At 37.5% G+C, this 24,615-nt stretch overlaps 1 protein-coding gene across 1 annotated transcript; it reads left to right on the top strand.

Moving 5' to 3' along the window:
- The first annotated feature begins 12,313 nt into the window (after nt 1–12,313).
- On the top strand, nt 12,314–23,385 carry LOC116451190 (testis-specific serine/threonine-protein kinase 2-like). The gene has a single exon (XM_032124364.1). It carries the CDS (start codon nt 15,247–15,249, stop codon nt 16,240–16,242), a length of 996 nt encoding a protein of 331 aa, XP_031980255.1. The 5' UTR covers nt 12,314–15,246; the 3' UTR covers nt 16,243–23,385.
- The last annotated feature ends 1,230 nt before the right edge of the window (nt 23,386–24,615 follow it).

Below are 24,615 nucleotides of genomic sequence, written 5' to 3'. Positions count from 1 at the left end.
AATAACAGAAGGGACAAATTTTACTGGTTTTACCAAATTTGGGTTACCATGCTTGTATTGAATCAATTTACTGATTTGAAATGCTATATCACTAAGATTTTACATAACCACACAGAACCCTTTGATTTATGCAAAGGTAAGAAATATATCAAACTGGTTATTGGTTACTTAAGCAGTTCATGGACAGCAAAAAGACAGTAGTCCTGCTCACAGTGTTTCTTGTCACCTGTTTTCTATTTTTATTTGAATAGAGCACAGCTTTGTGAGCTGGACATAGATATAAACACTTTAAGCCTTCAGTATTGTGTTAATTTTGTCTTAATGTCTGTTTAAAATTTAGTTACTGGTTATGGTCTGTCATACAATCAGCTAAGGAAACTAAGATTTAAAGCTAGCTGCTGGTTTTTAGCACGGAGCAGAGCTATCAATTCTAATAGAGTCAAATGAAAATTTCCAGAATGAGAGAGGCAAAATGTCTTTAAAAAGGCACTAATGTAACTCCCACAATCTGAATAATTATCTGTAAAGTTAAATACATTTGCATAAAATATTTGTCTTTTAATGATACCACTGAGAAATTAATAGTTTTATAACTTTGGTAATGTTCAGAGACAGCTGTGCCTGTGATCTTGCCCCTTTATGAACATTATTAATCAGCATAATTTCTGACACACAAAAAAAAAAATTCCAGGAGACAAATGTTTTGGGCCTTTCTAAAACACATTTACAGAAAAGTTCACTCCACAAACCCACATGTATCTAAGAAAATCAGTGAGCATTGTATGAAGTAAACACTACTCTAGAAGAGTCTAATCTCTTCTTGTCTGCTCTTGGTCATCAAGAAACACCTATTGGTATAATTGATGCCTTTTCCCAGTCTTAAACACGGTTAGAAGGGAAAAAGGGATTTTACCTTGGTATTTTAAGGATCTTTAGGTGCACACGTCCAGGTCGAATGCACTGAAATGCACACCGCAGTGCACACCCACAAAAGATCTGGTATCACATTAGAGGTCTTACTAATTAGCAGATCTATCAAAAACTCCCCAATGAGAGGCTCAAATCAGCCCCCCTCCCCAAGAAGCCTTCCCCTGGATGGTTCTATCTTAGTTTACAGAATGTGTTCTGGAGAGGACCTTGGGGTCCAGGGCACACTGATCCCTAACTATGAAGCCTCCAAAATGTTTTGTCTCCTAGCCCAACAAACAAGCCTAAGAATGTAGGCAAAAAGCATCAAGAACACAGAAGTTTTAAAAAGGTATAAAAGGGATTTAAAAGAAAAGGCAAAAAATCATCATGGCATCATAATAACTCATATTATTACAGTAATTAATTAGTAATTAATTAGGGCTGGCAAGACCTTTCAAGTAACAACAGTTGGCTTAACTGCATTTATTGCTTCTCCTCTTCTATATCACTTTGTTGGCCTACTTCAGAAGTGTTTTAAATAGAAAATAGAAAGACAACAAAATGCCTTTTTGGATACTTTGGAGATGTTCTGAATATGTAATTAGGGTCCTGATTTATAATTTTTCGGGTTGTGCAGGAAACTGGATCCCAGGGAGTTTTTTATAGGCTTACTCACTCAAAAACACGCTGCCATCGTCACATCTGATCACCTCACCTATTTTGCTGAAAATCTAGAAAAATTTAAAACGTGAACCATTTCTCCAATTAAAAACTCAAGGGTTAAAAAGAAATTAAGACAATCATAATCATATCTCAGAGACAATTTTTTTCCTCTAGAAATCTGCTTCAAAAACTAGATAAAAACCCTTCACTGTTCCTAGATTTTAATTTGCTTTGTCTGTGCTTGGGTTTTCTGCGTATCTCTCTGTGGCCAAGGGTTCAGCTTTTGAAAACTGTCCATCTGTTCCCATGTTAATTCTGCTATGTTTATGCTAACTCCTAATGGTTAGGTTTCCTTATGTGCACTTTTTCCCACAGAAACTTTTCAGCAGAGCTGACTTAAGACAGCCCAGTGATTACAGGGTATTAGACAAGGAGGTGGGTGCAGAAGCCCATTGTAAGCCAGCAGTCCATACAATGAACATGGCTTACAGTATGGAATCCACACCACATCTTCAGAGCCTTGTAAGGATTTGTAAAACTAAGCCTATGCATTTACTAATATCCAAAATTCAGGAGGTACAAGCAAGGTGAAGTAAATCACTTGCAATAAAAAAGCAAAGTCATCCACATATACAGCAGGCGAATATCCAAATGAAAAAGTTCTTTTTCTTCCAGGTGACAGTATTCCTGTAATCTAACAGAGTCCTCTCTAAAACAGAGGGATTTGCCTATTTTATTCAATTATATTTAGTGGTTACAACAATGTAGCTCCAACTTCTGAAAAAAGCAGCGAGTTTTGCAGATCTGTTGAGGATGAACAAGTTGTCAAGCCTTTGTGTCTGATTTTGTACCTGTAGTTAATCTGACATAGCTGCAAGATTAAAAGACAAACTGACAAACTGCTGCCTACTGAAATTACTCATTGTTGGTTAAGGTCTGACATACCTGGCCAAAATATCCCCAGAACTCTGCATTTCAAAGTTGTTATAAAATAACAGAAGATATAAGCAGCTATGGAAGTTAAGCCAATCTGTGTTGGGGTTCCTCCCCCCTGCCTGGAGTAGAGGCACAGCCTATGGGGTTTCCCTACTCCCTGGTCAGTCTTGTTCCCCACTGGTTGTTTTGTGTTCCCCTGCCTGGAGAGGACCTTGCTGGTCCCATAATCGCCTCAGTTCTTCAGCAGTCCCCCAGCCATGTGGCTGGAGAATAAAGATCTCTGAAACTTCTATCAAGAATTGCTCCCTATTTCCTTCCCACGGGCCTCACTGCCTAATGCATGTTGCAGGAGACCCCACTGCAACAGATCTGATGACTGAACAAGGTCAAGACTCTACTGCTATCAAGGAACTATCTCTGCTGCAGGGAACAGATTTCCTTTCTAATGGACAATCCTGTTAATTTAGTTGTAGAAAGAAAAGACTCCAGTAACTTGAGACAAGAGACACACTGTTTAGATCAAGTAAGTGGGAAAAAAGCTGTATAACAACCTCTAAATGCATTTCCATTGTCAAAAAGAAAAGTAGAAAAGACACTAAAAACAGACTGAGATGTTCTCTGGAAGAGGAGAAACATTAGAAGCAGTATCACTCCCAAAAACCTAGGTCTCTCTCATTCATAAGGCAAGTGTTATTTCCTACACAAAACTGAAGACCAGGGTCTATTCTGAATTGCAAACTCTCCCCTCTTCATAATCCTTCAAAGTACAAGTCAGAAAAAAAATTATATTAATTTCCTGCTTGATCGTCAGCTTTCCCACTGGTATTCCACATCTGGTCTATTTTATTATGCAGTTGTATCCAAATCTACCCCAATAAGGTATAAAAAGATATTCAGAATTTCCTTGACTTCTTGTTAGGTGTAAGAATACAGGCAGCTGTTTTTAAAATGCAAGCCACTGATCAGAGCTTGTAGCATCATCTGGCCTGGAACATCATGTCATGGAAATATTTAAATTCCTCATTGTCCTTTAGGAACCTGTATCTATTAAAGTCACTTCTCCATTGACTATATTCATGAAATCTAAAAAAAATGTGGGCAGTACTTCTCTGCCACATTGTTTTCTTCACACTCTGTATCAAAAAAATAGGTGCAAATGATTTTTTTTTTTGCACAACCTGAAAATCCATTTATATTATTAATAAATTTGGTCTGTGCGATTTTAATGTCAGAATCCCTTTTCTGTATGCACAACACAGCAAAGATAGATTGTTTATTCCAATTTCTAATCTTAGTCAATATTTTCCAACTTAATGTAATTTCATGTGAACTAGAATGGAACTCAGATCCTTTTCTTATTATTTTCACAAAAAAATTCAAGATGCACACTGATTTCCGTCCCTCTCCCAACAGGACCAAAGTTATCAATTCATTTATACAAGATGCTTTAGTTTTCAAGTCATGTTGGCCAAGTCAAAATTTTTCACTTGCCCTTTAAATTCTTAGTTGAACACAAAAACTTTTGATGAACACTGGGGCATTTCACTTTTCAGTGGTTGAACATAGCAAAATACACAAAGTCTAATCGTGGGATAATATTAGTGAAAGAACACAATAAAACTTCCAATTTACTTGTAAGAGTTAATGTTTCATTTAAATACTTAGTCCATTTGAAGATGTAGCAAGAGCATGATGTTAAAATCTTTATGTTAATGTATTTTGCCTGATAACCCTGTTTATATTGGTTTACAGTTCAGCAGCACATTAGCAGCAAAGTAGAATAAACATCAAAAAGTGATGGAAGACTTGAGTGCCTTAGCACAAATAAGGAAAAGGTTTCACACCACACTGAATTTATATTAAAATCTCTCAGTGATTTTGAGAAGAGCTTACCCCCACACACAATTAGAAAAGGCAGAATAGGTCCTGAATGAGCTCTGTGAATTCTATATGCCTTACTCTTCCTAATGCAGTGCACCAAGAAACTGTTAGAATAATCATGCTGGTGCCAAGGCTCCCATTGTCTTTAATAAGCTTTTCCCTTTACAAAGCAAGTGCAGTCTCATGCAGGCAGGTAGAGGGTAAAAGCAGAATACTTAATGGAAAGTGTCAGTCCTGATGCAAGAGAGCTATTTCTGAGGGTCCATCAGGAAAACCAGTCCTGTAATAGCCAAAACATGATAATTAATATCATCATCCAAAAGCCAACTGGCAGGAGAAGTTCAATAAGCTTCACTTCTTAATAAAAACCTCATTAGCTTGACTTGGCTTCTATTATGTTATTTTCACAATTCCTGTCTTAAGTCTTTGTTCTTCCCCTGTCTTCTCTGGGTTACTCACAATTACAGTTCTGCTGTGAGTCCTCAACAGAAATGAGGAAACTCTTGCATTTCAGGGACAATACATAGGTTTTTCTACTTGTTCAGTCTTTGACTGAGAAAATTACTGTATCATTTGTATGCAACATTGTGAATATCTCCAAAGAACCACAGCATTACTTGGTTCACAAGTAGTTAGCATTCACAAACTAGACTGATTGATCACTAGGGAATGTCAAAGTGATTTTGGGGTACTTACACTGCTGCATCAAAAACCTGGTACCAAAATTTATAATAAAGTCTGGTTCAGTCTTGCAAGGAAAAGCCACAATAAGGTCACTGTCACACCAGATCCAGCCTCAGCTCCCTGCCACAGTTTTGGTACCATTATACAACTTTGTTGTGCAAAATAGAACTACATTCATAATTGTTTCCTGAAAAGGAGCTTAATTCTTTCTAAAGCTAAAAACTAATTAGCTAACACCTACCACAGAGATGATTTTGGAGAAAAATCAATCAACACATTCAAATACAAAACAAAATTTGGGAACTTGATGATCAGGAATACACCATCAATCAGAAAGAAAATTGTCAGTGACAAAATAAAAAGATAATTTTACTACACACTGTCATGTAATTTAGTTGGTCCTTTTTTCCCTCATTTCTTAGATTCTTTCTGTGCTTCTGATTAAGAAAGAAATGTTACAGCTACAAATACACACCAAAAATCCATCTACAGACTGCTTTAAGCATTTGCTATGATTCAAAGGGAATTAAGAATCCTTAAAAAGTCTATTTTGATTTCTTTATGTCTCTAATGCTGTGCCAAGTCTTCACAGGTGATGATTCCATTGGAATAATTATCCTGTATAATAGTGAGTTAAGTGACATAAAATTTGTATTAGGGAAAGAATGCTGATATTAGCCAATATTTACTATAGGAAAATCACTTAACACCAATTGTTATTAGGTATAACTAATTCTGTGTTCTCCCCTGATTTTAGATATAATGAGACACAGCTGAATTCTGCCCAAAGCGATGTCAGTTGCCTTCCTAACAGCCTGTGAGGTAACATGGTCTTCCCCAAAGTTACCCAACATTCACATTACCCTTACATCCTCCCATGTCATGGAAAACCTGATGGATAACCTGGAAGAGAGACTCTTGCCTTGGTGTGGATTTTGTTTTCCATTTAGCAAATTTAATTCTAGGTTTTTGCTTTTTGGGTACTTTTCCTTTGATCTTCAAAACATTGCAAAAGAATTTAAGAATGTGTAAGCTCAATTGCAAACATTATGGAATTTTACCAACACCTTGTTTTCCCCCCTCATGAAAGACAGAAGATACACAGAAATACAGATAATAAATTACAGTTACAATGGAAGTTCATTTTTTTTCCCATCACTTTCATAAGTGACTCAGAGTGATACTCCCTTCTTTCTGGGTATTTGAAAGCTTATGATTTAAAAGGGGATTTAATGTTAAACATGGCAGTTCTGCAACTAAAATCAGAACAGGTCTAAGTTGTGAGTGGTAGCACTCTCAGGAGTTATTTGGCTACAACTAAGGAAAAGACACTGAGAAAATCTAGTTGATAATACTAGCAATTACATGTAATTATAACACTGACTTTTTAGAAATAATCTTGCAGCTACAGACCTCTAATCCTTACAAACATAATTCATCAATGAACTAAACTGCACAGAAGTCCAAGAAGCAATTTCAGAAAGGACAAAATAAAAGGAAAAATAAGAAAATCTGTCTAATCCACATGATTTTAATGTTACCTGGAAGTTCAACATCCCCCAAACCACACCTTTCAATAAAAACATATTGTGGCCTTAGGGACACTGAGTCATTTCTATCACTGAGGGCCAATTAGCAATTTGTTCTCCCCTTAATGCAGTCAATAAGAATTTGAACAAAGAAAAGGTGTCATACACCAAACTGCTCAGAAAGTACACTGTTATTGACCTTAAATCACTCAAACCTACCAGTCAAATCAGATCTAAAAATTGATAAAAATAGTAAATAATTCTTATTTTATAAAAAGCTCCATCAGAAAAGTCATTCTGACTTCAGCCAGCTGATAGAAGCAGGTGTTGACATATGTGGTCAATGACTGCATTGAAAGGATTATGCTCAATATTCTCTGCTGATGCAGTGATTGCAGGATTTGAGAGTGAAGAAGGCAGAGCCAAAATTATTTAATTATTGATTTTCCACACATGGGTTAAATTTTCCTTATTATCAGCTAATATGGGGGAGATAGAAGTTCACACAATTGGCATGAGAGCATGAAATTATGTAATAGTAAAGTAAAAAGTTTCAGGATCAGATGCTTGAAAAGCAACTTGCTGCATAACAGCTTATTCTAGAATTTCAGTCATGATTTCAGGCTCAAGAAATACTAAGGCTCTCTGAAAAAAGGGAGAAGCTTAGAAACATGCTATGAGAAGTACACAAAGCTCAAAAAATGAGGGTCACAAAGACAATAAGAATAGTCTGTATTACCAAAAGCTTTGTAAAACACTAATTCAAGAATACAAATAACTCTGAATACCTAAGGGACCACCTGCTTCCAAAATGAAGCCTGTTTCATTATGACAGAAAAATACTGAAAAAAATTCAAAGAATAAAAATTTCATGATTAACAGTATTTTTTTCAGAGCTCTGAGGGATAACTTGTGGAATGTAGCAGCTTTTATTTTTAATTCAGTGCACTTCAGATCAGATCTTGGGCCCTCAAGCAACAAAGAGAGACTGGAAAAAAATAAAACAGTAAAAAAATTTGCACATAGCCACCTCAATAATTCAACCATCAGAAAATGCCACTTGCTGTCTCTTCCATCTCAGATGGGACACAAACTCAGGCCTGCAGTTCAGCTTGGCAGGAATTTCCTGCATCTATGTTTAGTTCTACATTAAGATGATTAACACTGTGATACTCCTTATAATCCATATGCCATTTTCAACACATCACATTCATGCTTGGTGCTTGTTGTTTCATTTCTTTGCATTTAATTTGTGGCCTTTGTCCATATGAGCTGTCTACAGAAATGCAAAGACCTAAGGAGAGGTGAGAAATGCAGCCCGGGTGCAATCCAGACTCCAACGAGCAATCACCAGGGCAACAGCATCTGCTTACATCCTTCAGTGTAGCAGTTTCCCTGGAATGAAGGGATACAGCATAATTTATCTGACTCACAGGTATTTATATCTCCTCATTGCCCACCAGAGTCTACATCCTGTTTTTACTGTTTAAAATAATGGAGGGTAAAACACAGTCACTGCTTAAAAAAAAAAAAAAATTGCAAATTTTGGATTTGAGGTATTAAAATATCAAATGAAGTGGGATACAGGAAAAAAACTACTTTCAAGTCCTTAGAAACAATATTTCATATTGTACATGGTGACTTCTACCCTGAGTGATTTAATGTGCTTTGATCTATAACTATGAACTAGGATGAACAAAAATGCTGACTTGCAAATTACCTGTAGGGATAGTTAATGATTTCCAAAAATTCATGTCACTGAGTTCAGCAACTTTCAGACTGTTAAGTACACATTCAAGTAAATTTTTTCTTTAAACTAATGTTTCTTTAAGCTAATGTTTGTCTCTACATCATCATTTTAGACAGTTCTAAACACAGCTCAGACACTAACCCATCCTTCATATCCTTTAAACAATTAGTTGCCCACCCTCTGCTGTCACTTTTTTTACTGTATGAAAGCATCTTGTTTGACAATTATTTTTATGATGATAATTTTTTTATTGGTAATGTCATTTTTTTTTCCACAATCTCCGAATTTTTTTTGCAAAAGTCTCTCAAAAAATAATTGCACAAGTATCAAACCAATAACTGGGGTTTATTGGAAGCATTTAACTTGTTAGTTCCAGTATTCCTTAATATTATTCCTTCTGATTCAGGTCATCACACTGCTGCTCTCTGCTGTCTGTAAGAAGAATCCACATGAAATTATTACAGATATGACATTCATTTTCGGCTCTATAAAACACGTATATACACCACAAATTTTTCATTTCTAATTTTGCTTTCTTACTAAAATCAAATCTAATTTTAACTGGCAAGAAAATCCACGTAATTGCAAATAGCATGAGTTAAACATGAGAAGAATCAGAAGGTTTTGCAATGCAGTTGCACTCACACTTGAATTTTGTACAAACCATGAAATATACGTCCTTGTTTGGTTCCACCTTTAGTCCCTAATTCTTTATCTCTGTTTTACCATGATCTGATAAAAAAATTCATTCAACAAATACTTTTCAGTATGTAATGAACGGGTAATTAGGTCCAAATTTTCACACTGCAAGTGATCTCTGCAGAGGCTAACTTCAAAATTGTACAGAGAATACAGCTGTCACTTGACAGTAGTTTGCATATTTTCCATCATGACAAGGCAGAAAATGAAACTTTTAAGAACAGGAAATCCCTAAACAGCTCGAAGATTTAACAATAGAAGATGAAAAACACCACCATTCTTGTATGATTTTTAAAATGGATGATTTGAAGTCATTAGAATGAATATACATCTAGGGCAGGAATTCTCCTAAAGTCAAAAATCTTTCACAGTAAGACTTTATATTGAGCTGGGTGCTCCTACCTATAGTTTAAGAAGAAATGCTGTATAAGAAAGAGAAAACAATTCTTGTCAACTGATGGCACAATCCCTGATAGATGTAATTGTGTGAATATATTATCAGGTACAGGTCCAAAACCCTTGCAAGTACAGCAATATTTGTGAGAACATAGTAATAGTTACATAGCCTATAGTAAGAAAAATTATGTAAGTGAAAACTTGACATTTTACAGAAAGTGGGCTTAGGTGTTCCCTAGTCCTATGGCTTTGTTCTCCTGAGATTCAGTTTATGCTGCCCCTTTTCCTCTGCCCATCATTTATCATTTCATTTCTATTGTACCACCCATGGCCTCCTGAATAAAACCCTTCAGAATCCTGAAAATCTGAAGTTTTGCCTAATTATATGTGCAACACCAAACAGAAGCACAGCTACAACAGAAGTTGTGAATCTATTTTTGCACGGGTATATCAGAGATATTCTGATTTAACGTTTGGCTGGAAACACAGTGAGCCTATTTAGATTTTGGCCTCTTGCTCCAAAATCCCTTCATCCATTTTATTTAGGATGCTTCTTCTGTTCCAGTTCCTGATACGATGGGGAAAAGGGCCTCTATAAATGCCTGAAAAAACACCAACAAAAACAACTCACAAATACAAAATTTTCTGCATTCTGAGTTAACAATAGCAGCTGGATTGTCCCCAACACATGGATGGGATTAGTCAGTCTTCCAGGTGCTCATGGCTACAAGCAATAAACAAAACTGTCTTAATTACGATTTAACATAAATTAGGATTAGCATACCCAGGAAGGCTTAGTGGGTTATCAGCAGCATGCATTTTACCTAAGCTAGCATTTTGTGTGCTCTCAGTTATACCATCTGTTTATCTCCTCGTGTAGGTTGACTCTGACAAAAGGATTTCATGACAGGTAAGGCGGGATTTCTCAAACTCTCTATGGAGTCTAAATCTAACAGTGTTACCACCCAAGCAGCCAGGTATTTCATCCAGCACGTGGGATTTATTTTTAATTAAACTGTTTATTTTCAATTTAAATGCCTAAAAAAAGCCCTAACATACTTTGAAGAAAATGTTCCCCAAGTAGTGGTCAATACCTGTGACTATTTCACAGAAACAGTCTGTTCTCATTTTGTTTTTATGCAACATTCTTATGAAACCTGGACTATTTTCACCCAAGATAGTTACAGCACGTACTTATTCAAAGTACTGTATTCATAAGCAAAACATTAAGGAAATTAAAAAAGGACTTTTCTAGTGTTCTTAAACTCATAAGTGACTAACCTAAAACACAAGTATGTTTCTGTAAAAATTGCTTGAAATTTTTCTTTTCTTTTTTCTTTTTGCTTGTTTTTGAGTCTTAATTCACTGAAATTTAATTGTGGAAAACTATTTTGATAGGTCCTAGAATATGAAGTCTTGTCAGTCCAGAGAAAAGACATGCAGAACATCCAAGTCCCCAGTGGAAAAGGACATGAAATCCAAGAATTTCAACTCATCCCTAATTCCCAAAGACTCAACTTTGGGTAACCAAAAAAAAGCATTCCCCTCACTAAGATTAGCAATTTGCTTTTCAGTTTAGCCATTCTTGCCAGATTCAGCCAAAATATGATGAATGGCTTCGGCAGAGTTGTCATCACCAGGATGTCAACATTTTCACATGAGTATCAGCAACTCCAGCTCTCCTACAACCCAGAACTACAGAGGAGAACAGAAAGCCATGGAGAAGCCAGACCACACATTGCAACTCTACATCAGGACTTGCACATAAGATGTTGTACTTTAGGAACACAAAAACCCACATAAGCAAGGTTGGAATTAAAAGTCAAGACAAAGTTTTTATCTCCAGAGATGTTTTACACAAATAAATCACATTTTAGAGTTCCTGCAGACATTGATAAATATTCCAGGAAGTTGCCAAGAAAAAATTTGATGCCTGCAGAGTACTTCCCATGACAATACTCTAAAAAATCCATTAAATTTATTGCATGATAATTCTTCCATATTAGAAAACCAGGACAAATGTGTTGTGAAATCTCTGTGAAAAGAAATCATAAATACTAAAAATCAATACCTAATTCTGGTAAGGCTGGAAAATGCTTTCAACACTCTCATGGTTAAACCCAAGATGGCAACTGAGGCCACACAGCCTCTCACTCACTTTACCCTGGTAGGCTGGGGAGTGAATAAAAAAAACCACATGGATTGAGATAAAGGCAGTTTAACAGGTGAAGCAAACGCCATGTGCACAAGCAAGGTGAACCAAGGGATTCATTCCCCACTTCCCAGGGCAGGCAGGTGTTCAGCATCCCCAGGACAGCAGGGCTCCATCACCTGTAATGGTGACTTGGGAAGACAAACACCATCACTCCAAATGCCCCCCCTTGCTCCTCCTCCCCAGCTTTATATGCTGAGCGTGGTGCCATATGGTCTGGGATATCCCCTGGGTCAGTTGGGGTCGGCTGTCCTGGCTGTGTCCCCTCCCAGCTCCTTGTGCCCCCCAGCCTCTCTCTGGTGGGGCGGGTGAGGAGCAGGAAAGGTCTTGGCTCTGGGTAAATGCTGCTCAGTGATAACAAAACCAGCCCTGAATTAGCAACAGAAGCCAAAACATAGGCCAATACCAGCTACTATGAAGAAAATTTACTCTACCCCAGCCAAAACCAGCACAAATATTATTTTAAAAATGTATTATCAGCATAATCACTAAACTTCAAAGGTAGATATCTGATGCAAAAAAAGAGAAAAAAATAGAAGTGTTTTTTAAAAAAGGAACTTAAGGTGGTGTGGGGGTGAGGTCCTGGCAGCTTTGGACCCTTGTCTTCCATAATGAATTCTATTCAAGAAAAAAATGTGCTCCAGGTACCCAGCTTTTATAAAATGGTGCTGTACAACTATAAAAAATATCTCTAGGCAGAAGATTTAGCATGCAAGGAATACTCATCCAGGGCTTAAAATGTGTCTGCCTTCTAGCTATTCTCCCCACTGTCAGTGTGCCATACGGTTCCTATTGTACCAATCCCTGATCCAGTGTTAAGCATCTGATTTTTGAGATACTGCTGGTACACTTGGGCCACACTGATGCAGTGGGGATTTCAGTGCTCTCCCTCTCCATCACCCGACCTAAGAGGTTTATGAAAGAGGATGACAGCAGAGCAGGAAGAATAAAGAAAGCAACAGACTACCAGGTCTGTCTGAGGGATGAAGATTCCAACAACTCCATGTGCACAACATGTACAGGAAAGGTTGGTTTCCTTTGTTATTTAAGACCAAATATAACTTAAGTAACTAAAGAGGAAACTACTGAATTGCTTCTGCCAGATGTAATGAACTAATAGTTTGCTCTTTCCCCTTTGGATTCAGAATGAATTCTTGGCCTATATTGGCATTTCTCTCACTGGAAAATTTAATTTGCATTATTAAAGCCCTGAGTCTATTACATTTGCAACTGACACAGATGGGCACCAGAAAAAAACTCTGTATAATTTTGGTAAATTTGTTAATATTGATGATTCTAAGTATTATTCAAAATTCTAATTAAACACCAATAAGCTGCTTTAGCTAAAGAGAACCTTAAATTAACACCAACAGAGAAAAAAAATGTGTTTCACTGATAATAGATCTGACTTCTCACTTAGATTTTGATTAAGTTTAAGCACATTTAGCATTGGAGGAATTAACTGCTTTGCTGAATATAGATCCTCTCTCTTAATCCATTGGTTCCATGGTGACATTATGACTGATCATACAGAGCAGGGAACAAATACCTACCACTCTCCAGACCCACTGCCTGTGACAACACCAGCAGTCAATTACTCAAAAAAATTATGTGTAAGTTGATGCACTTGGATTTGACACTCAATTTTGTCTTAATTTATACTAATAGTAAAAATGTGAGCATTCCCATAAAAACATGATCATTCCCTTAAATTACTGTAAGAAAAAACTGTAGTAGTACTGTTAATACTATCACACAGGTCTGGTGGAAATCACTGCTTAACAATTTCAGTAAAATTACTGTTTTTCTGCATCCCTTTGTATAAATTTCAAAAGAATGTCTATAAGAAGATACACAAACATCAGGTAGAGCACACATGATACATTTTGGGTACCTTGCACCAAATATAAAAATGTCTAGATGCAAGACAGATTTCCTAAAGAATTAACAGGCAGACATGAAGATAAGCCATCTACAGTAAAAGTTGGAGTGGTTTTAAGCATGAGTAGCTGATATGAGACTATCCAACATTTAATACAAGGCCACATTTTTATTTACACTTGAAAAGAACCAATTAAATTAATGTCCTGGAAACAACTACATGTAATAGCCCACTGTAAATCTTTATGCATTCTTGCGTGTATTTTAAAGACTTTTCTTCTTCTTTGTTCTTTCCAATGTCATCACAATAATATATGCCTTCCCTCTCCCAGTTCAGATATTGGCTGCACCCTCAGGACAGACAGAGGCATGATACTGAATAGTTAAACCTGTTATTTGAAATTATTGTAACTTCCATGCCCTTAAGAAAATTTGCTCTGGAATAACATCAGGGAGTTGCTCTTTTCCCCTTCTCCAAAAATTTTCCCTTCATTTGTGGCTGTTGAAAGACTGAAACAAAAACATGCAGAGCAGCATGTGCTAAATATCTACTACAAATCCTCCTTAAAACAAAAGACTTGATGCAATAAGAACATACACCACTTAACATGGAAAAAAAAAAAAGGTTTAATCCCTTGAGAACTACTATCATTCCAAACTTACAGTTTAACTTTCTGGTTTGTTCACATTTGTAGTAACTTTAGTCACTCAAGAATAAAATCCTCAGTTTAAAGGAATGCCATCAATTTGAAAGCAACTCAGGGTATTTTACCTATAATCAAACAACAGAACTACAAAATTATTATTACTGAAAGTGATTGCAGTTTTCTGTGATTTTCATTTCTTTAATCTGCTTCTGTGGCTGTACTCTGCAATGGTATTGTGGCTGATAAAAATTAACTTTTCTCTACAATTTCTTGGGAAGTTTACTAGCACTAAGTGCTAAAAGCAAGGAAAGAAAGCTGCATGTACAGGGAGATTATCTGCAGTGACTATTCTGAATTTCCATAGAATTATTGTCTTCTGAAATAAGGAAAAGACTTCCAGAATGCTCATAACAATACTGACATAAAACAATACTGAACTGGTGGGACTCCCTGGTACTCCCTGGAAGACTCAGGTCAGTCACCCGTTATTGCAATCAAACTCAACAAACAGTACTTATTAAGAAATCAGGATCTATCATACCACAAAAAAAAAAAAAAAAAAAAAAAACGAAAAGGGTTTTTGAATGCACTGCTCCACAAAGTCTCAGTTCTCACATGGTTTTTGTTATTCTCCTGAGATCCGCCAAAAATCCACAGTATATTGTAGTAATGATGTACAGTAACAGCACAACTGAAAAACAGCATTACAAAACTAAGATATAAAAACTGTCTTCCTACTCTGAAAGTCTTAAAAAGCAAAATATATGTTTGAGAAATGATCTCCATTTTCTGATTGCAATGCGCAGGGTCGACCACCAGTGACAGCACAGAGCAGCCAGTGACTCCGTGCTAAGTTTTGGCCTCCATGATGTCACAGAGTAGTTCCATGAAATCACAGAAAGATCCTTCCAGGGCAACTGTTCATGAGATCACACAGTAACCACCCACACACCCAGCCCAGCAGTGCCCCTGGCAGCCACCATCAGGCGTGGAGCACAGCCTACCAGCACAGGATGCACAGCAGCTCCCGCTGGGGCAGATCCCTGCAGCTCTCCCAGGATGGATGCTGTGGTGCTTAAAAAGAAGGGCTACAGCCTTGGTGACACCCTTGGAGAAGGCTCCTACGGCAAAGTGAAAGCTGCCTACAGCCACCGCCTGAAACGCAAAGTGGCCATCAAGATCATTGACAAGAAGAAAATTTCTCAGAATGTCCTGAAAAAATTTCTCCCCAGGGAAATGGAGGCTTTGATGAACCTGCAGCACCCCTCAATCATCGAAACCTATGAGATTTTTGAGACATCAGCTGGGAAAGTGTACATCGTGATGGAGCTGGGGGAAAAGGGAAGCCTCCTGAACTACCTCACTAGCCAGGGTCCGATGGACGAGAGCGTCGCTCGCACCAAGTTCCAGCAGCTGGCCTCTGCCATCAAGCATTGCCATGACTTGGACTTTGCCCACAGGGACCTGAAATGTGACAATATCCTTCTCGACAACAATCTTAACTTCAAGCTGTCAGACTTTGGCTTTTCAAAACCCTTGACTCGGGATGGAAATGGGAAAACCATTCTCAGCAGCACCTTCTGTGGGTCTCTTGCCTACTCAGCCCCTGAACTGCTCGAGCACGTTCCTTGTGACCCCAGGATTTCTGACATGTGGAGCCTGGGCATTATCCTGTATGCAATGCTCTATGCTTCACAGCCATTTGATAGCTCCAATGTCAAGGAAATGCTCCAGGTTCAGAAACAACAGAAGATTCCCTTCATCAAGTCAAAAAATATCTCTGCAGAGTGCAAGAACCTCATTGTCCACTTGCTCCACCCTGATGTGTCTCAGAGGCTGTGCATAGACAAAGTTTTGAGACATCCCTGGTTGCAGACTCCAAAACCCATGCACTGTTCCAGTCCGCGAGCTGCAGGAGGGGATGATCCCAAAGTCTGTGAGAAGAAAAGCCTGAGCAAAACTAAACAGCAAAAAAATGGGATGGCAAATCCCATTGTGTGCAAGTGTAAGGAGTGGAGGAGGAAATCAAATCCTCTTAAGGATAGTTGCCTTTAACAAGGCCACAGAGTTGGCCTAACCTGTGAACTGCATTAGTTTAAACTCACATTAAAGAGAACCTGTCTAAGATTCTGTGTCACTGCTGTGTCCCCGCTTCTGCACAGTGCACGTGAATGAAGAGTTACAACACTGCCAAAGTCAGGACTGTGAAAGACGGGGGAACAATGAGGGAGGGAAGTTTTAGAACATATAAACAAACTGCAGAGGAGCACTTTGTTCGTAATACTTGAAGGAGGAATGTATTTCAAACATGACAAGGCAATTTTTTTTGTATCTGAATATCAGACCTGGTGCACTTTAAAACAATTTATAACTATTTCAGTACTCAGACTCTTGGATTTGCCTAGATGTACATGCTTAGGAATCAAAATTTAGCTGATTTTCTCTTTTGAGTCTTTTAACAAAAAAATGTGCAATGTAAACCATTTCCTTATACTTAAAAATTAACTGGGTTACAGGTTCCTTGTACCATAACTCAGGTTTTAAGTCAAAATGAATGGGGAAAGAGTTTTCATTAATTAGCAAGGGAAGTTTTAAAAAACACAGGTCCAAACATCAGCTGCCTTTAACTGAAACTTATTGGCTGAGGAAAAGACACACATGAATAACAGATTTCTTTTTTCTGTAAGAAGAAATATTACATTAGACATTAGAAACAAAACATCTACCTTCAATGCTACAGTTGTTTAGCCTAAAACTTAAAAAATAATGTTGATTATTTTATTTGCATTACAGTCCTGCAAGGTAGTCCTAATCAAGGATCATTTTAAAAGCCTGCAAAATAAGAAGTCTCCTGTCATAATGGTCTAATGCATTTATCTCTAGGTCCCATAGGATTGACTCAACTGGATAAGCTATGCTAGCACACATTTACAGTCCAGCCACTTCCTCCAGAAAAACATCAAAAAATGTCATGTGGGTAAAATCTGATCCCAGTGGAGACTTTGGGAGCTTTATTACCCAATTCTTTGGTAATCAAATAATTGCCTGTCTCTAAAAGTAAAGGAAAACACATGTAATTTCATGGGTCTTCTTGACCAGAGACATCTGACCAATTATCCATCTACGAGGGTATCTATCCAGCACGTGAGAATGCCAGGCACACAAATGATGACCTATTCATAATTTGGTATTGCTTAGAAAGGGTCAGACTACTATGTTTAACTCTTTATAAAGCAGAGACAAAGCAAAGATGAAGTGCTACTGAAAAGTAGCAAAGTGTCAAAAAGGACTCTATCATACAATTTGACAAGATAAAAATTATATTTACCCATTATTTCACCCATTACTCTTTACAGAAAATATGCTGTTTCCATCAAAATATTATGCTAAAATATCAAACATAAAATACTGCTATCGACAAAGCCACCAAATAAAAAAACACTGACCATAATTACAAGCTATTATTTCCTTTTAGTAAGTGTGGGCAATAAATCTATTCTGGGGAAGAAAACTTTTTGCTTAATAAAATGAGAGATTATTGTTGATGCTATCAAATGCACTCTGGAACAATTACAAACCTTACTCTGAATAGTCTTCTACCTCAGAGAGTGAATTAAAAGATGGATTGTACAAACATCCATTCAGCAGAGCTCTTACTATCCTAAATAATCCAGGGAGAGACTAAGCCAGATCCAGCTCTAATTAACGCTCATTGCTAGTGGCAGGAGAACATTAATAAGATACATTTCCACTGCCACACGTTTAGAAGCCACAGCCATTGAAAAGGACACTTGGACAAACAAAATGGAGCTTATGAATTCTTTCAGATAGCAATTCAATTGGAAACTTAAAGATATAGCTTATTATTGTATTGTTTTCATTGATTTAACCTGGGACCAAAACACAGTAGTAAAAAGAAGCTGAAGCCATGGAAGATATTTTCCTATTCTATCTTTGCCATTTATGTGAAGTTTGAGTTACCAGACACCTGATACAAGAGGACACAAGGTGATAGGAAATGCTCACATGGAATGTACCACAAAGAGCATGTGGCTCCTCATCCCAGTGTACTGGCAGCTCCTTGGACAGGATCATGAGCCTCCACACTGTGATGCATATTCATATCCAGACTACTGCTACATCTCAGGCAGTTCAGCCACATTCTTATTTCCAGTTGTGTGTCTATGGCCAAAATATGTCTAAGTACACAGTCAAAATCAAAAGGCAGGACAGCTCCCTTACCCAGAGGCCATCCCAGCTGAATTTATTACAGATGTGAGCCACTCTCTTGTGTAGATTGTATAGAAGAAATACCTGCGATGTGTCTAAGAAGGATGTATTTTGCAGTTCTGGTTTACTTGGGAATTCAGTTTTATTCCAATCCTTTCAGTAAGACAGGGCTTGTCATTGAAAACAAACATAAATGAGTCGTAAAAATCTTCAAGAGAAAGAGGACCTATGAACTGTATTGGTGAATATCACAACAAAAACCAGGCACACTAAAAACACAATTTCTATTGAATGCAGTAAATGGGGTAAAATGTGTCCTGCTATAACTGTCAAAATGACAGTGGGTTTACTTTAATTAAAGATAAGAGAATCATATATTTACTATGGCTGGAAAAGACCTCTAAGATCTCTGAGCCCAACCATTAAATCAACACTGCCAGGTCCACCACTAACCATGTCCCCAAGCACCTCATCTATACACTTTTTGAAAACTTCCAGGGGTAGTGATTCCACCATTTCCTTGGGCAGCCCATTCCAATGCTTGAGCACCCTTTCAGTGAAGAAATTTTTGCTGATATCCAGTCTAAGCCTTCACTGGCACATCCTTCCTCTTGTCCTATTGCTCACTACCTAAGGGAAGACCGATCCTCCCCTGACTACAGGCATTTGTAGAGAGTTTTGAGGTCCCCACAAGCCTCCTTTCCTCCAGTCTAAATAACCCCAGTTAACTCAGTTGCTTCTCAGTTCCCTCAGCCTCTATTTCCTCCAATTTAAAGAGGAATCAATACCACGTACCTAGTATTGGTGAATGAAAACGGAGATTGTTGCAATCACTAATGTTTCAGATAAAAATTTAATTTGCACTTTCCTCTACACATTACAAGTGATTGAGTTTTAGAATCATCTTTTCCTTAGCCAGAAGTGTCCACACTTTCCTATCTTATATTGTTGGCACTTAAAATTAATGGTTTTTATCTAAAAGATACAGCAGTCATAATAAATGTTTAAGGTAACTATTTAAATTTTGGCTGTATTAACATTACAATGTAAAGAATCCTAATTTTGCCTCAATAAATCAAAGATTAAACTCACTCAGACATTTTATCTTGCTTGTCCTTAGAATAGTTAAAGAATTTCACTTTAAATATGAGTAATATGTCTTCATTTTATGAGCTTTGTTCATTTCCACAGATTTAGTTTGAAAATAAAATTATTTCTAGTACTTACTGGAATGCTGCTAATGAAACTATTGAATTAAAATTTTTTGTCTATATCTAAAAATCACTTGAACTCATTTGGAGGGGTTGAATTCTTAAACGAGGACCTGCCTCAATTTATGCTCCTTGCTATGGCACTCAGAGCCATATGAACCATCATGGACATTCCATTAAAAAATAAGGTTCAGAAAGTTACAATTTGTCAAAAATTCTCAGTACTATCCCTTGAAATACCATGCATAATACTGACTGAAGTATATTTTAAGACTCAACTTCACAATGAAATTTTGTAAGATTTCTTTCCGATTCCTGCAAGAGTTTTTAGTTCAATGAGAATTAATTGTTTTGCTTGCACAGATACTGTTTCCAAAATAAACCCTCTAAACAGGATCACAATGATCTCTGTAGAGCCTTTGGAAGTGCTTCAAACCAAAAGATTCCAGTGGATAACTTTGCTGGTAGTACAAAATGGTTTGATTTGGTGGCATTGCAGGCAGACACCCACACCAATTTGACCAAGAACACAGTGTCCAGGACAGCACATCCCTATCCCGGGATATCACTGCATTTTCCCTACACAGGCTGTATGTTTAATTTGCTGGTTGTGTGACGTGTGCTGTCCCCCTCCCTGCCCTAACAACCAGTGGGGCTCTGGCGCCTGCATCCTGGGGACTCTGGGGACAGATGGCTTCAGGGCAGCCAAGGGCTGTCTGGAACGGTGACCCAGACGTCTTGCCACGATGCAAATATCACCATGAGTCAATCATTTTACTATAAATAGTGGACAGCCCAGGGCCCACTGAGCTCTCCCGCATGGCAGTGGCTGCACTCCAGGAGCTCCCCTTGAGTAGGGACCCCTCTCAAGGTTACCCCTCAAGGCTGAAATATTCCTTGCCACAACAGAGCCTCAGTAAGTGATCAATAGCTTAGTAATGTTTGAAATCTTAGCTAAGTGATACAAAGGATTGACTGTGCACATAAACTCCTCTGAACAGAAACCATTGATCAAGTCTGAGCCTAGGACTGGATCCAGCTGCAGTCTGAGAAGGAGTTTAGAAAGCAAGGTGGTCCTTCCTGAACCTCATGACTCAATGGGAGGGTCTCCCTGACAGCTTCTTCTGACCTCGTCCTTTAGGCAGCAAATAGTCAAGTGTACCTTGTTAAAGCACTCTCACATTTACCATCTAATTTTGTTACCTCACTGTTTTACATCAAGGTTTACTGCTGCTTCTGTCTCAAGGGGAGTGCTTCACTCCATTCATGACAATATGCAATGGGTAGAGAGAGCAGGTGAAAGGGGTTAACAGAGCAGCACTGGGGGGAGCAAACATTGGAGGGAATAAACATTTGCTGATTCTCCTAACACAGGAAGGGTAATAGCAAGTTATCTGTTGTACCACTTGACAGCTTGTAAATGGATGAATGACTGCCTTTAATAGTGGTGATATTTACTGCCTCAGAAACCTAATTCCTTTGACCTGAACAGAAATGGTCACGGTCATTAGAGCTATATAAATATAAAACTCAAATCTTCCCAGGCACATAACAGTCCTACCAAAAAAAACCAAGATTATTCATAACACAAGACACAACCAGAACAAAAATTAATTTTTCAGAACCCGAGTGTTGAAAATTGCTCATGACAAATTTTAATGGACCTGAATCAAAGTTCATTCAAGTCATTTGGAGTCCACGGTATTGTTATTTGTATCAGCACCTAAACCTTCATCTTATTTACAAAGATAATTCATATTATGCTAAGTTTTACCCAAGCAATTTCTGCAAGATGAGAACATCTAGACATATTAGGTACTTAGTTTACTAGACTGTATTAGACACCTAAGATTAGCATTAGTCCCAAGCACATTGCAGCATTTAATGCATTTATCTCCCAGTATCCTTGTAAAGAAGAGGAATAACATTATCTCAGCTTTACAAAGTGAAACTGAAACACAGAGTGAATGTGGTACTTTTAAAACATATTAAGTACTCAGATCCTATAAGCACTGAGTGCCTGATTACTGTTAAAAATCTGAACATATTGTTATACAGACTAAGCCACTGAAAAACACAATCTGTGACAAAAGTGATCTCAGTCAGGAGCATTAAAATCATGAAATATAGCGAACTACAGCGAACTACTACTGCTGCCTGGCTGTTTTTTCTGTCTCTGATGAGGTCTAAGTAAAAAAAAAGAAAAGAAAACAAAAGACCACAAAAAAAAAAAAAAAAAAAACCCCAAACCAAAGAAACCTCCCCAATTTTAAACCTCCCATTCCATGTCTAGTTGAAATATGACTACGGTATCTCTGTTACACACATCAAGCTATTCAAAGTTTGCCAAAGCTATACTTCAAGTCACTTCTGCCTAGCATTACATAAAATTCTAAATATTCCAACATACACAAACCTAAAAAAAATGAGCTGAATTTTCTTCATGCTTTAATCATTAACTTTCACTGTACAATCCCATCATGTAAAAGTAAATAAAATGGAACAGGTTTGCTTGCTCTGCAGCATCAACTTGTTCTAACAGTTTATCCCTACCAGTCCTGCTCAACATCAGCAATCAGCTGTGAGATGTCTTTTGCTTTAAAATACAGTTTAACACAGAATCATCCATCCAGCAAAGTATCTGTCAGGGTATATTCACCTGCAGTTTAAGAAAATTGTGGGGGTTAATCAGAGAGAAATCTCTGCTTTTCTGATGCAAAGCTGTGAGCTTTAGATTATCTTAAAGCACGGACAATCCACCAAGGAACTACGTAGTCAGAGAGTTTTTAATGAATATGTATACATTAGTCTTTTTATGATTTTCCTTAAAGGAAAATATTACATCAAAGCAAAGCTAGTTTGGCCTATTACAGAAATTATTTCTTCTGTATGCTTCAATGCACTTCAGAAACAGGTTTTCTTAGTAAAAAATATTTCCTACAAGGAGGAAGAAATGTTTCATTCATTATTTTCCAAATAAGTTAAAGAAAAAAAGGCCAAAATCTTATCTTGATTTTGTTAGACTACTGTATTTTTAAGCCGTGATATTTAAAAAAAATAAATAAATAAAACCACTTAGAGCAAAATAATGCTTTCTAGGACTAGTTTCTTTCATATCTAGCCAAAGGACCATAGGTACAAAAGAATTAGGAGTGTCTGAATCTTGTGCTAACTTCACATTACTGCTGGTTCTGACACAGTCCACAACTCCAAGACTGTTCCCACAGTACTGTCTCCTTTGTCTTCTTACTCCTTTACATCCTTCCAAAGCATACTTTGCATTTCTGGGAAATATTACAGAATTCCTGAATAGTTGTTCAATAGCAGGTTGAATACACCATATTGCTCACTGTTAAAAGAAAGATTTTAGAATGGTTCACAGTATGTTCTAGTCTTGTGTCTAGCGTTCTTTCCTTTTTGTGTCCATATGCAACTCCCATAATCCTCCTTTCTCAGTTGTATGATTCACCACCAAAGACTTCCCTCATGCTTTTATCATAGCAGGTGTTCTATCTCTTAAATGTATTTGTATGGAAACCTAGGAGGAAAAATAGTGAACTAAAAAACTAAATAGAATGGAATGTAAATGAAAACATTTTAAGTCTATGTTTTAGTGTATTGACAACAGATATTATTACACTGAACAGTAGCAGAGGTCTCAGAACCTGGTATTGTTGAACAATAGCATAAATTTATTGTATTCATGAGTGAAGATGCCTCACACAACCTGTAAAAAATAAAATCCAAGCTAAATAAAGTTTGGTTGTAGTGGTTTCTTGTCTTGAGGAGAAGGTCCACTCTAATTAGGCTGCCTTCTGTAAGACCACTGTTTTATCTCCCTACGTGCTGTAAACTTCACATCCTGTCATTACTGCCAGTAATTTCTGTAGAAACCACCACTAATAAACGTGAAAAACAGAGCAATGTAATCCGGAAAACTGAAGTAGGAATCAGGAGGAATATAGTAGAAAAATTCTGGGTATTCCTGTAGAAATTCAAAACTACTTTTTCCCCATTCATTTGTTTCTACAGTTCTTAGGGTTTTGGTTTATTTTCCAGTCAAGACATAAATCTCCCATAAGAAAAGAAAGCAAAATACAACAGAACAAAAACACACTGTGGTTTCTAATGCAACAGTTAATTTGGCCCATTAATTTGGATTTATTCTAATTTCATAAGTAACAGCTGTCTGCTTTTCTTCTGCCTTATTTCAGCTAAAGGATGGCAAAGCACATTGTCTACATAAGCAACAGCAGTTTTGGCCTCTGATTAGGTGTTCTGTTGAAGCAGTAGCCCCAAAAGGGCATTGTGTATACTGCTTATCATCTCATAATTCAAAATATTGAAAAGTGAGAATTTCAACTACTTTAAGTAAGGCAAAGCAACTTTTTGTTTGCCAAAAATTAACACCTTGCATAGCCACACTTTTCAGGTTAGCTTTTGAAAGGGGAACAGACACACAAAGAGAGCCTGATCTCAGTCTTCGCTAAAATCACCACAGTCAAGGCTAGTGAGCCTCTGACCACAGAGACTTCCTCAGAAATTATAGCCAATTATATTCTTTCTAGACTTTCATGAAGTATGAGGGTATAGAACTTCATTAAGTGGGTCTAGACTGGCCACACCTACTCTAAAATAAACCCTTCCTCTCCTGCCAATCCCAGTTGAAACAGATGGGGAAAAAGTGCTTTGGGGCTAACATTTCCCTTGAGTATGTTTCAGTGATGCAATAGAAAGTTGGAGCCACACTCCCCTGCTGGACTACCAGCTCTGGTATTCCACAGGCTACTGCTTTGGATGCACCTCCCTCTCCTTCTAGCCCACACCACATCCACATCTGAGGCACAGCTAAGATCTGGATACATGAAGGTGCACAGCCTTATGTTGTGCTCAACTACAAACACATTCTGATCTTCTGTAGAATCTCTCAACATTTATTTGCAACGTAAAAAATTGAATTGTTCTGGCTTTTAACCTGGGGGCTTTG

Source organism: Corvus moneduloides, chromosome 14, assembly GCF_009650955.1.
Source record: "Corvus moneduloides isolate bCorMon1 chromosome 14, bCorMon1.pri, whole genome shotgun sequence".
Taxonomy (NCBI): Eukaryota; Metazoa; Chordata; class Aves; order Passeriformes; family Corvidae; genus Corvus; species Corvus moneduloides.
This window is presented reverse-complemented; position numbering and strand designations above follow the sequence as displayed.